General features: G+C 46.8%; 2 protein-coding genes across 8 annotated transcripts in view; one reads left to right on the top strand and one right to left on the bottom strand.

Annotated features, from left to right (window-relative positions):
- SLC45A1 (solute carrier family 45 member 1) overlaps positions 1-9068 on the top strand; it is an 81328-nt gene extending 72260 nt beyond the window's left edge. For all 7 annotated transcript variants that reach the window (XM_058423316.1, XM_058423312.1, XM_058423313.1 and 4 more), the window contains 7 exons: positions 153-245; positions 692-916; positions 1929-2668; positions 3819-3972; positions 5026-5202; positions 5868-6073; positions 6145-9068. In XM_058423316.1, the coding sequence (XP_058279299.1) occupies positions 153-245; positions 692-916; positions 1929-2668; positions 3819-3972; positions 5026-5202; positions 5868-6073; positions 6145-6426 (1877 nt within the window). In that variant the 3' untranslated portion in view covers positions 6427-9068. The remainder of the gene's footprint in view (positions 1-152; positions 246-691; positions 917-1928; positions 2669-3818; positions 3973-5025; positions 5203-5867; positions 6074-6144) is intronic.
- Positions 9069-11714: 2646 nt separating this feature from the next.
- On the bottom strand, positions 11715-13425 carry MRPS16 (mitochondrial ribosomal protein S16). The gene is made up of 3 exons (XM_040084431.2): positions 13389-13425; positions 13056-13316; positions 11715-12974 (listed from the first exon to the last, which is right to left on the bottom strand). The coding sequence occupies exons 1-3, from the start codon at positions 13399-13401 to the stop codon at positions 12835-12837; spliced, it is 414 nt and encodes a 137-aa protein (XP_039940365.1). The 5' UTR covers positions 13402-13425; the 3' UTR covers positions 11715-12834.

The following is a 13425-nucleotide window of genomic DNA, read 5'->3' as shown; positions in this document are numbered from 1 at the left end:
CTGTCCTGGACAATGCCAGGCAGTGTGTGCTGTGTGCCCCTGGGTGACCAGTGCTGACTGGGGATGTCACTGCACTGTGGGTGCCTGTTTTAGCTTCTCTGTGAGACAGGCTTGTAGAAGAATCCTGTTCATTGGTGATTCCTTTTTCCTAGGGTTTTTGCTACAGCCTTTGCTGGGAGCCTGGAGTGACAGATGCACTTCAAGATTTGGGAGGAGAAGACCTTTCATTCTGGTTTTAGCAGTAGGTGTGTCTTTTAGAAATGATGGGCTTAACACTTAAAAACGTTGTGCATCTCTCTCCTGTGACATCCCTTGTGGCACTAAACTGAACAAAATGCTCCGGAGGTGTTGGGTGTTGCGGGTCTGAAGAAGATGGTGAGTGACACTGAGCTGATGCTTTAGCAGCTGGAGATCCACACATAAAAGCTTCTCAGAGTCTGAAAAGATGTTTTGAGGGTCAAGTATGTGGATGGTTTTGGCCAAAGTAAACTTTAGACATTTGTTAAGCTTGAATAGTGGAAAAGGATTATGTGTATCCTGTAAGCCACGTTAATTTCCCAGGCTGCATTGGTATGAACAAGAGCAATAGTGCTTGCTGCAAGGCTGTGCAGTAGAATGATGCTTTTGGAGTGTGGAGCTCTGCAGGCTTTCATACAAACAGTGACTGCTTTTGTTTTGGTTTTGTTCCCAGGAGCATTGCTTGGGCTCTCACTTATGCTGAATGGCAAAGATATAGGGAGTGCCTTGTCTGACACTGAGAATAACCACAAATGGGGGATCATCCTTACGGTCTGTGGTGTCGTCCTCATGGACTTCAGTGCAGATTCAGCAGACAATCCCAGTCATGCCTACATGATGGATGTGTGCAGCCCAGTGGACCAAGACAGGGGCCTCAACATCCATGCTTTGTTAGCAGGTATGTCTTCCTGGTGCTTCCTGGGAGATGTGAACCCTGAGTAAACAAGCCCTGCTGTGAGAAAGCAGGGTGTAAACAGTTGTCTTCTCCTGAATAAGCATAATGACTAAATACTAAGAGAGATCGCTAATTAACCATAAAAAAGTAAAAAATCTACTTATTGCAAAAGGCTTTTGTAACTACCTCAGCTCAAACAAGATACAGTCTTGGGTTGTTCATCTGAAGGTCCCTCACATATTTTGCAAGACCTATGGAAACAAAATTATCCCTTGAGGGAGGAGGTTTGGCTTCCTGCAGGTGTGGAATATGTGTCTTGTAGTTACTCTGTTGGAGGCGAAAGTGCGTACTGGGTGCTGGTGATCCCTCACTGCTGACATCTTCAATTGCTGTGCTGCCCTGTTCTAGGAGACTATTCCACAGTCTTGAATGTGTTTGTGAGTAAGAAAGGAGAGTCTTGTAAGACTTTCACCATGTGAGTGGAGAGAGAGAGGTGCTCTCAAAACTTCCCTGTTCATCGGTAGTAACACAGTGGCAGTTTTGTGCGCTGTCAACACAGTGCCAAGTAATGAGCTTGCTACGCTTCTGAAGTGATTGGGTCTGTCTTAGTTAGATCTGCATTCCTCATATGAGGAAAATGGATTTTCACTTTCAGGAAAACAGTCTTAGCTGAATGCTTGCAGAGCCTTGTCACAAGGCTGGTGGACACTTCTGTTTACGGACTGAAATAGCTAAAGGTAAGGTATTTTGTTCTTGGCAAAGAAAAATTATAATTTTTAATTATTTATATCATCACTTCCACAGCACTTTCTCCCTCTTTCTGTACCGTGTTGGTACATCCAGAATGTCCTTGTGGCACAGCTGTGTTTATTAGTGCATTTGAAGTGAAAAGGGGTCAAATGGTAAAACAGAAATGTCAGATTCTACTCATGATTCATTAGACAAGTGATGCTGTGCTGCTCCTGACTTGTGGGACTGGATAGGGAAGATAATCTTAGCTCTGTTTTTCCACCAGGTCTTGGAGGTGGCTTTGGTTATGTTGTTGGAGGAATACACTGGGATAAAACCAGTTTTGGAAAAGCTGTAGGAGGGCAACTTCGTGTCATCTATGTCTTCACCTCAGTGGTACTGACTATTGCTACTGTGCTGACTCTAGTTAGCATTCCAGAGAGACCCTTAAAGTCCTCTAACAGGAAGAAAAAGGTGATGAAAAGTCCAAGTCTTCCTCTCCCTCCTTCTCCACCTTTCTTCTTTGAGGACAGTGTAAATGAAAACTCTGCTTCTCATAACTCAGCTCACTTACATGCAAGTTTTACGAGTCCTGTTTCCCCCATGAGCCCACTCACGCCAAAATACGGGAGTTTTATCAGCAGAGACAATTCTTTGACGGGAATTAATGAGTTTGCATCATCCTTTGGGACTTCAAATATTGACAGTGTGCTTATAGACTGTTTTACAGGCGGGCATAGTAATTACGTGACACTTCCAGCTAGTTTGTCCAGGCAGCCTGTCAGTGTCAGCTTTCCTCGGGTGCCTGATGGCTTTTACCATGGAGCAAATGGAATTCTGGAGCAAGGGGAGAGCAGCTTAACATCAGGGCCTGATAGTGATGTGCTGAGAGTGGGCTCACTGGATGCAATAAAGCCACGGTCATCGGGGATCTTGAAAAGACCTCAGACCTTGGCCATTCCAGATGCTGTAACAGGACACTGCCCAGAGAATAACAGAAGAAGAAATGTAACCTTCAGCCAACAGGTAAGAGCAGGAAGTCAATGATATGACCGTGTAAACATGAGTGTTAATAATCTCTTCATATAGTTTTAAACGTGTGGTGCACAAATTGTTCATTAAAGACTCTTGTGACAGCTTCCTCATAAAAGTCATTATAGGAACAGCACACCTGCTATGGCTCTATCAATAAAGTAGTGGGTAGAGTGTGAATTATGGCTGACAGTCTGTCAGCTGCCTTTGTTAAGATGGCAGAAATGGGAATGTCCCACTCTTAACTGGGCCAGTTGTGAGAGTTAGGTCAGTATTTTTAGTCCTGCTTCACTACCAAGGGAGCTACCACATGGGAGCAGAAAAGGTCACATTTTTATTGAGCCTGTATCTTCCCTTTCCACAGAAAGACCTGCAAAATAGGGCCAGGGATAGGATTCTCCCATGGGCTTCTCCTTATGGCAGTCATTACATCTGGCTCCATCAGGGAGGTGAACTTTCCCTTACTGAGGGATAAGACTCTGACCTCACCTCCCACTGTTGGTGATAACTTGGAATGTCTGAGACCTCTGCATGCTGGCCCATTTTTTTATGATCTGGGATGAGGTAAATGGTCCTCTGTTATTTTTTTGTTTGGTTTGGGGATATTTATTTTAATTTGGGGGGGGGTGGTGTTTTGTTTTGTTTGTTTTATTTGTTGTTGCTGTACTTTGACCCAGTTTGTGAGAGCAGACTTTGTTAGGGCCAGGATTTTACATACTGGGCACACTGAGGTTGAGCATCGAGGTTAGCAAGCATTGATAATGTGTTTCAATTAAACTCATCCTCTTCTTCCTCAGTGTCTCTAAAACTTCAGGATCCACATTCACCTGAAAGTGGGCACAGCTCCTATAAGTGCAATGGAATTTATGCATTCCCACTGTGCCTGTGCATCTGAATGTTGATACCAAGTACCCTAAGTGCAGGGAAGAGAACTGGTTCAAGCATACTGAAAGCTACAGTGCAGTGCTGCCATTTGTCACTTGTTCCAGTGTAATAGACTTCCTAACCTCCAAGTCAACATACTCCAGCGGCAGAGTTTAACTTTCAGCTGACCAGATAGGTGTGCAATGTTGCATACATCTGCTTAAAGGGTGTTTGTGCTTCCCTTACTGTGCTTGCTGACCTGGCAGTTCTTACGGTGCAGGTTGCTAATATCCTGCTGAATGGTGTGAAGTACGAGAGCGAGCTGAACGAATCGGGAGAGACCTCGGAGCAGCCCCTGTCCGTGAAGCTGCTTTGCTCCACCATCTGCCACATGCCCAAGGCTCTCCGTAACCTCTGCATCAACCACTTCCTAGGTACTCCCAAAGCACTCTCTTGCCTTCAGCAGGAAGGACTCTACCTCGGGTGAACATTTTTCAGTTTTCAGTTTTTTATGTATTGCTGCAATGGCTGCTAACTAGAGACAACTTGATATCAATGAGGTACCTTCTTAGAACACCTAGAAAGGAAGAAACAAAACAAAAACCCAAAACACCTCAGCAAAGCAGTAAAGCCCGTATTCCTAGAAAGGGAACAACAGCCTAAATCAGCACATCTTACGGGGAATGTTCACACCAAGCAGAAAGATGAGATTAGTTGGATTTTCATGCTTACACCCTGAGACTAGCATTTACTTTCCTCCCTTTGACTGCTCATGTACAGGGGTCCCAGAACAGGCCAAGTGGAGATGTGGAATATGGCATTGCAGGAGTGCCTGTAACCATTATAATATTACTTTTACTCTTAACCAGCGTGTGATTGGTGTTTAGGAAGGGCTTGCAGTCATTCCGGTTTACACAAAATTGGACAGAAGGGACCAGGTAATTAATACTTATTGGCTGTGAAAGGAATTAAGGGATTGTCTACATCAATGGCCTTGGTGCCAATTTGTGAGCAGAGTTTTTACTGTGTCAGAGGCACTCTGGAGGCTGCAGCCATGACGTAAGAAGCACTCCTTCCAGTCCTACGTGGGAGGATAACAGCAACCTGAAATTACTACGGGATGAGCCACTCTGTTAAACTGAGTGCTGTGACCTGTCAGAACCTGAAGACAGCTCAGACTGCTGTCATCTATTTTTCTGTCTTGCTAAACCAGTATTTTGTGGCCTTTAGTCAGCCTTGAGGTTTCCACTTAGGAATTCAAATGGTAAATCTTGGTCTTTAAAACCCTGAATGTCTTTAACAAACACTGCAGCATTATGCCCAGGGAGCAGCGGTCTCAGATAAATGTGGCTGGATGTTATGTAGTGCTCAGGTTGCACAACCTGTCCTAGGGTGTGATTTGTAATATAGCTGATAACATCCATGTAAGCTTACAAGGGGAAACAGATATTCTGAAATCCTAATAGGTTCCTTCTCGCTTCTTTCAGGGTGGCTTTCATTTGAGGGGATGTTACTCTTCTATACGGACTTCATGGGAGAAGTAGTGTTCCAAGGGAACCCAAAAGCACCTCACAACTCAGATGAGTATCAGAAGTACAACACTGGGGTCACCATGGGCTGCTGGGGAATGTGCATCTATGCATTCAGTGCTGCTTTCTATTCAGGTACTTGGTACAGCTGTCTTAACTACTGCTTTGGGAAAGGATACATTTCTTAGAAGTGGTGTTTTTGCAAGGAGTAGGCCAATGTTTATGTTGCTCACAGCCTACCACATGTGCCTTGGCAGAGTGTTCTTTTTTACCCTCTTACCTCTGCTACTTAGCTTGGCCTGCACTGCCATTAGGTGAGGTCAGCAATGCTGTGAAAACACATCTGTCTTAGGATGTGGTTCCTTTCACAAGTGGCATTTTCAGTGTACATTGAATGCAGAGATACATGCAGTCACCACAGGCGCAGTTCTGGTGCAACACCACCCTCTGTGTCCCAGGCAGAGCACTTAGGTGTCATGTGCCACCTCAGCACTTTGTCACATATGTCATGCCTCTCTCTGCCTGCCCACCCCCACCAGTTCCCGTTACCCCTCTGGGACAGGGGCACTGCCAGGCTTCAGCTCTGCCATGCCCTCTGTGAGATAGGGCAGCAATGCTGCATCATGGCAGCCAGATTTGGAAGGGGTTCTTGGCACTCAGTGCGAGCCACCAACTCCTCAGAGGTGTGGTTGCCACTGAGATGTGGCTGCCTAACCAAAGGTGGGCCCCTCAGCCCCACAGACAGGTGGCAGTGGGGGGGGGCTGCAGTTCAGCCTGAAAGCTGGACCATTTTCTTGCAGCCGTGCTGGAGAAGCTGGAGGAGCGGTTTAGCACACGGACACTGTACTTCGTGGCATATTTGGCCTTTGGGCTGGGCACGGGCCTGGCCACGCTCTCCAGGAACGTCTACGTGCTGCTGTCCCTGTGCGCTACCTACGGCATTCTGTTCGCCACGCTCTGCACGCTGCCCTACTCCCTGCTCTGCGACTACTACCAGAGCCGAGAGGTGAGCCCCGGGCCGGGGAGGGGACAGCAGCCCCCGGGACACCCCCTCACTCTGTGGCTGTGTCCCCGCAGTTCGTAGGCTCGCAGGCGGAGGGCACTCGGCGTGGGATGGGCGTTGACATCTCCTTGCTGAGCTGCCAGTACTTCTTGGCGCAGATCCTCGTGGCCCTGGCCATGGGGCCGCTGACGGCGGCCGTGGGCAGCGCCAGCGGCGCCATGTACTTCTCCAGCCTGGTGTCCTTCCTGGGCTGCCTCTTCTCCTCCCTCTGCGTCACCTACGAGCTGCTGCCCGCCGAGGAGCTGCCACCCGCCGAGGAGCAGCGCCCGCTCCTGCCCCGTGCGCGGAACGAATAAATGGGAGAAGCTGCCACAGCCTCTGCTGCCTCATTTCCTCACCCTTGGCCTCCCTATCGCGACAGGACGGGCTGTGCGCCCCTGGGACGGCAGCACCGGGCTTGGCAAGCGGAAAGGTCGGTGTGTGCTGGCTTTGCTGAGCTTTCCTCTGCCCGTGGGAAGGCGAGGGGTGAGTCAGCGGCGCCTGGCACTGCTTGTCCTTCCCCCGAGGTGGCAGAGGCCTGTCTGTGCCCCTGGGGCCACAGCAGCGGGAAGTGTTCGTTCCCTCCAGCTGCCTCGTGGTGCTGTCATCCCGGGGCATGACTGGCATTGCCCGGCATGAGGAAGGAGACCTGAAAGTCTGGTGCCTGGGCAGGACAGCCTGCTTCTCTGGAGTGGCAGCGAGCTGCTGGGCTGCACGCACTGCTGCAGAGACTGCCACCGTGGGAATGGTGACGTGCCAGTTTTGGGGCAGAAGGTGCCATCTCCTGGCCAGGCAGAGCTGCCTCGGTCGCCAAGGGCGGTGGTGATTCCTGTGAGGCCTTTGGGAGCTGCAGGTCCAACCTACGGCCTCTGCCTGTGGAAGGCCTGGCTCTGGAGGGTGCTTTTCAAAACTTTGGGGAGGCTGAGAGCAGCTGGTCTTGCTTGGGTGGTGTGAGTCCTCTGTCAAGTGCCATGAGGTTCTGGGTGCACAGAACTCCCACCAGCAGAACTGCTACCAGACACCCCTGTGGGCTGAAGGCGCTGGGGCCTGGCTCCCACCCCCCACTCTGGAGCTCCTGGCTGTGGTCCTTGGTGATGTTTGCCAACATGTTCATATTTCCTTCCTCTTTAGAGTTTAATTAAGACTACAGGGGTTTGTGATGACTTAGCAGGAGGATTTGTCCATAATCCAACTTGGCAGTTGTCCATAACCCAGTTTTGGGGAGAAAGGTCTTTTCCCATCAACCTCCCTTGGGCAGAAGATTCCTCTCAAGAACTTACAAGAAAAATCATAGATATGGAAGCCTGCATCACATCATTCTTGTTTATACAGTTTTACCTTGGGGCATTCTGAACTCTGGGGATCAGTGACTAAGTGCTTGTCAATTAGAGCTGCATCTTCCACATCTCAGTGAAACCAGTAAAAGGGCTTCAGGTTTCATTATCTGAGAGATTTCTTAATTATTCTGATTTTAGAAGGTGGTGTGTGAGAATTTTTACAAGTTCTGGTTAAGGCCGGGGGCTAATTTTAAATCACGAATAAAACTATTTCTAAAGCCCCTGTAAGTCTGCCTCTGTATTTGGGTAGGCAGCCAAGTTTTACCAAGGCTGGTGGGCATTCTGGTGTTCACATGTGCTGTGCATGGCATCCCTGTAGAGATTATATTTGGTCCCTAGATCCAGAAGAGTGGTATTCTCTGGAGACCACTCCTTTTAAATGGGTTGTACCTCACTGTTCACCTAAGTTTATTCTGATCTATGATGCCAAGGTGAAATAATGTGTGTAATCTTTAGTTGTTGTGGCTTACTGTAATCCAGTGCTGAAAGCATAATACATGACTTGTAAGAACCCCTCATTTTAGTCTTCTGCTCCCAATTATTATATTTTAGAAGCAAGTTTCATATTACTCGGTATTGATTTAAACAGAGGAATACTGCTAAAATTATGAAGTCAAGCTCTCAGAGATAAAGGACTGTCAGCTGTCAAACTGATGAGTGCATTGATCTTTCATTTCTTTGTTTGGGCTTACATGGTGTCATACCTGCAGGAATATCTGTGCCATTTCCTTGATTATGGGACAGCTGTCTCCAAGAATGTTCAGGACAAAGCTGGGACAAAATACGAGAAACTACATTTGGCACTTCTAATTTCTGACAATCAAAAGACTTGACTTTGGAGAATTATTCTTTTCTTGTTAGTCTGCTTTGTAATCTTAATTTCTCTTTCTTATCTTCTCAAACCTTTAAACTCAAAATTTATTTTTTCTTTGGTCCCGCTAGCTAATGTGGTATTAGTTCTTAAATTTTTTTTCTCCTCTTAAGTTTTTTAGCCAGCATTATTGCACTAAATGGATTGTGAGCACTTTACTTTTCCAGGTAGCTGGAGTTGCAGATCATTTTGTTGCAAGTGAAAAACTTCAAAAAATTCATAAAAGCAATGTATTTGATGATAAGGTTTGTCTCCATTTCCATTTGTAAATAGTATCAACTACGTTTATGTAGTTATAAAACTATTGCTATGCCTGTATGCCTTGCCCAATTGACTCTATATTACATTTTTCTATTTTATGGGATATGGACTTTATTTTGCATATGTATTTATGTAGTGGTACGCACACAGAACTTTTAAGTTGACATCAGTGTGCGTTAATCTGGGGCTTTGAGTGGTGTCTGGAAAAACAAACAGAGCCTGTCACCATCGTGTAGAGCTGGAAGTTGCACCAAATCCTTAGAAATAACTTTAAAAAGAGGCATTGTTTATTTGCTTATTCTCTTCATTTGTCAGACATTTTGTATTTTACAGAAATTACTGTTTATGGTCACTGGTGAACTGTGAGCTGCAACATGATGTTTCCCTTCTGGAATCCAAAGGCTTCAAATATTCTGTCTAAATTTGCAAGTTACTGATTAAAAAAAAAAAAAAAAAAAAAAAAAAAAAAAAAAAAAAAAAAAAAAAAAAAAAAAAGCATGAGTTTAGGCAGGAAAATTATTTTATGCTGTGCTGTTTTTCAGTGATGCCTGAAGGTTAATTTTGATTCAGTCCATATCATTAAAGGTTGCTTCATGGCAGCTGTTTGTGGATGTTTGTAAATGTATTTATTACACATGTACAGAAGCAGGGAAAATGGGGAGAGTGATGGAGAAAAGACCTAACTGGTTTTTTTCGCATGTTTGTAATTAAGCTACCTGTAACCATTTCAGCATGTCTGCAGCTCACTCAGCCTCTGCTGTGACACTCAGAAAGACAACCTCATGATTTCAGAACTTCTGCTGTTCTTTGGTTGGAAAAATAAGTCTTTTCATGAATCAAATAGAATAAAATTTATAAATATAAATATAGTACGCATCTATGTATATATAAACTATATTGGGAAGTATTTAAAATAGAGCTCTCTAGCCAATTTATTTTCTACAAGTGAGTAATTAAGCATCTTGCACTATATAGGAGATACACTTTATCAAAGAAAGAATTTGTGTAAAAGGTAGCTTTCTTAATGTATGTTCTCCCTCCCTCAGACTGGAAGACAGCCTCAGGAGAGAGGAGAAACTTTCAGATGCCATTATCATGACAACACCCAATGGATTGCATAAGTCCAGTACACATCTTGAGAATTCTTTGACTACCAGGGCCTGAAATGCTAAGGCAGCCCTCCAGCATCTGTTTATCTAAATAGTTATTTTCCAAACCTGTGGTTGTTATTTCGTAATTATTCATTTAGCCCAGCTTTTCTGCAGGGGAGGTTTTTGTGGATGTTCATTTGGGGAAATGGCTGCAGCAACTTTTCATTGCTGTTCCTGTGCCCCAGGCTGCTGCTCCTGTAGCAGGGTCAGTTGACAAATTTCAGGCTGCAACACGAAAGAGAGCAGCAAAAGCTGCAGGGCAGCAGCACAGGCTGGAGGTGTTTTACTGGAATCCTTAATTGGTATTGCAATCCTTGCTGTGTTTGGAGGTTCTGGGGAGATGTTCTATGCTGTACAAGAAGTTTTTAATGTTAAAAGCCTTGTCAACACTCACTCTCATATATCCCATGCAGAAATGGTAAATGCATGGAATAATGAGCATTTCGGGTGATTGCAGCTTGCTGCCTAGTGCCTTCAGCCACAGTGGTGGCCAGGTTCCTCTTAAATCTGTAAGGCAGCAGCACAGTCCAAAACCCAAAGGGGGTTAACAGTAAACAAAGGGGAGGTTTTGCTTCATCCTGTGTGGAACATGGAAGTCTGGGGAGCAGGAAGAAAGCACTAAATGAGGAATGTTAATGAGATTAATTCAAATGCAAGATATGCCCAGAGTAGCTGTCTGCAGGCTGGGGAGAGTCTGCAATGGAGGTGATGCATTATCAGCCATGTACATAAGCTGTATGTAAGCTTGCTTGCTTGTTTGTTTTGTTCTTGCCTTTTCTAGGATCCAGGGATAGCTTTCTCTTAAAAGAGGGTAACAAATCTTGTTGCAATAGCCAATGGAACAGCCAGCAGAGGAAATCACAGCAGCAGAGCAGAAATGAAGATTTTGGGTTGTGTGAGTAGTGCTAACCAAGCTTACGAGAGCTACTTAAACATGAGTAACATCACAGTATTACTGTCAGTGCTGTGAAGAATTACCGTGCTGGAGGTTTGAATTTCACCCGTAGCTTTCTTCAAGCCTGGCTTTTGCTGTGTGCCAGCCTGATGATACCCTACTCTGCTTCTGTTTTATGCCTGTTCCTTTCAGTTATTTTTGATTTACTAAGTTTTTTTTTTTAGCCCACCCAACTCTTTGGGGAAGAGGGGATGGAATACAACTGACTCAGAATAATGCTTCTTCCTACCAAGAAAGGAAAATGTTTGCTCCTTTTGCCCAAGCTCTTGCTGTGAAGTATTTAGTCAAGTGTTTACAGCAACATGCTCTTGAACCTACATCCCTATGCACTCCATTATCATCTACTGCCCCCTTAAGCAACAGGGCCTCTTCTTGGCTCCAGAGAAAAATACCAAATAATCTTTTGAAAGGTAGGTTCAGTCCAAAGTGTAAATGGCATTCAGTGCTCACAACTACCTGCTACTGGTTTTCTCTACCAAATTCCAGGAGGCCTTAGACACACTTTCCCAGCCTTGCACTTCTCACAATTTGCTCGGTACTAAAGAGTGTTCACTAATTTGTTCTCAGCCTTCATCTGCTGTCAGCATCACAGCAGCTGAAAATTACACTTTATTTGCCCAGCATGCCTATTTTTCTTTTTATTTAGAGCTTGAGCTCTCCTGTCCTGGTACACAGTAATGTGCATCTGTGCCTTGCTGCACAAACTGTTCTTCCGACCTAAATGGAACTGTTCATACATCTGGAAAAAGTTATTTGGTCCAGAAGAGACAGACCGGATACTTCCATGGACAGTGGAGTTAGGTGAGGCACTGCCAGACTCTCCTCTCAAAACTTCCTTCATTTACCTCCTGTTACCACTGTGTCATGCAAAATTAATGTGATGCCAATAGTCCCTCACCCTCCTGCACTGCAGAGCAGCCCTAGAGCTCTTAGTATGGGAAAGGGCATGAAAACAATTCTTTTACTGCCTTGTGGATGACTGTGGGATGCTTTATTTAATAACAAGGTACAGTGGAGATGTTGTGTGGGGTTTGTTTGTTTGCATTTTTAAAATCAGGCCAAAAGCCAGGACTCCACAGAACTGTCTTAAAAGAAACACTACAGACAGACCTTGTGTTCAAAGGGGAAAGCCCCAGAAAGGAAAAGTTGTGTGGTACCTTTGCATTTTGGTAAGAAAAACACTGCTGATGCAAACCTTCCCCTTGGAGCAAGGAAAGGAAATCTGGAGTAAGCTAGAGAGGAATTTCCTAGAAACCAGTGCACCAGAGCACACTTACCATTTTATAAAAAATGTGATGCTGAACATATCAAATGCATAGAAGAGGGGGGTATAATAGAAAAGCAATACCACTTTTCATAGCCTCAGTCACTTCCAAGAACAGCTTTTTAATCACCTTATCTTTCATCCAGGAGCAAGAATAAAACCACTCTTTCTCAGTATTGGGAGCAAGCCAGGCCCCTTTCTTAGTGTTTTGTCAACTCATCCTCTGTTGGGCTGGTTACACTACCAACTTTATTGAGAGGTAACACTGGAAACTTGGCTTTGCCTTGTATTTGTAGAATCATCTAAGAGTTGCACCAAAGGAAACCCAAAAAGCTTAGGGTGCATCTAAAGTAGAAGAGAGATTTTGGTGGGTGTCTTGTCTCTTGGTTCAGGGTCAAATATGTGATTAAATAGTAGGACTCTTAGCTCACCTCCCCAGTCCCTCTTTATATGAGACTGAAATATTTTTTTGCTTTTAAATGAACAAATAGTCCCAGAACATCTCTGGAGAAAGTAAACAGAAAACCAGCTGCCCTTCCTTTTGCATTTGTCTGTGCCAGGCCTCCCCTGAACCACTGGACTGCTGCTACAGTAAATCACAGCCAGGAGTCAAAACCATTGACAAGTGGAGCAGGGCAGTGGCAGGCAGCAGAGGACATGCCACTACTGCAGGCAGAGCACCTGGAGCCAATGGCACGCCTAGGCTGGAATGGTCCTGTGCAGCAAATCCTCTTTTATGGAGCAATTTGGCAACAGTGAACTTTGAGAAAGCAGCAGATGGACGGCGTAGAGGTAACGTTTTAATGGGGTCAGATGCCCTGACAGGGCAGGAGTCCTCCTCGGGCCCGGGCGGGCCGGTGCAGTCCCGGAGCAGTCCCGGGCCGTGTCAGGGCGCGGTGCCGGTGCCGGGCTCGGCCGAGCCGTCCGCAGGGGCAGCCTCGGGCTGCTGCTCGCGCTGTCGTCGCCGGCGCAGCCTCTCGGCGCCGGTCACCGTCATGGGGTGGAGCGGCAGGAACCCCGCCAGCCCTGCCCGATGAGACGCGGTGAGAGCGGGAGCGAACCGGGCCCCCCCCCGCACCCCGTCCCCGCTGCCCGCCCCAAGCCTACCCAGGAGCTTCTCGGCGGGCCGGGACAGCTGCGCGCCGCAGCCCAGCCAGTACCGCAGCCGCTCCAGGTTGAGCCCCGCCACCTTCTCGCCGTGCGCGTTGGGCAGCGGGTCAAGGCAGCCGAGCTGCTCCAGGTACTTCCCGTCGCGGGCGCGCCTGCTGTTGGCCGCCACGATGCGGAAGAACGGCCGGTTGGTGCAGCCCCCGAGCGCGAAGCGGATGACGACGTGGCCGCCGCGGCCGCTCCTCAGGAGGCGGCTCCCTGCGGAGAAAGCGCGGGGCGGTCAGGGCCGGGCCGGGCCGCGCCGCGCCGCTCCCAGCCCGCCGCACTCACCCAGCTGCACCATGGCGGCGGCGCGCGGAGGCGAGCC

Source organism: Hirundo rustica, chromosome 22 (assembly GCF_015227805.2).
Source record: "Hirundo rustica isolate bHirRus1 chromosome 22, bHirRus1.pri.v3, whole genome shotgun sequence".
Taxonomy (NCBI): domain Eukaryota; kingdom Metazoa; phylum Chordata; class Aves; order Passeriformes; family Hirundinidae; genus Hirundo; species Hirundo rustica.
The sequence above is the reverse complement of the archived record's forward strand: the minus strand, read 5'-3'. Positions and strand labels throughout refer to the sequence as shown.

Excerpts from the sequence above, each read along its gene's own strand:
- MRPS16 (XM_040084431.2), bottom strand. Across the intron at positions 12,975-13,055 it reads GCCCGCCGAGAAGCTCCTGG|GGCTGGCGGGGTTCCTGCCG; the intron begins GTAGGCTTGGGG and ends CTCATCGGGCAG.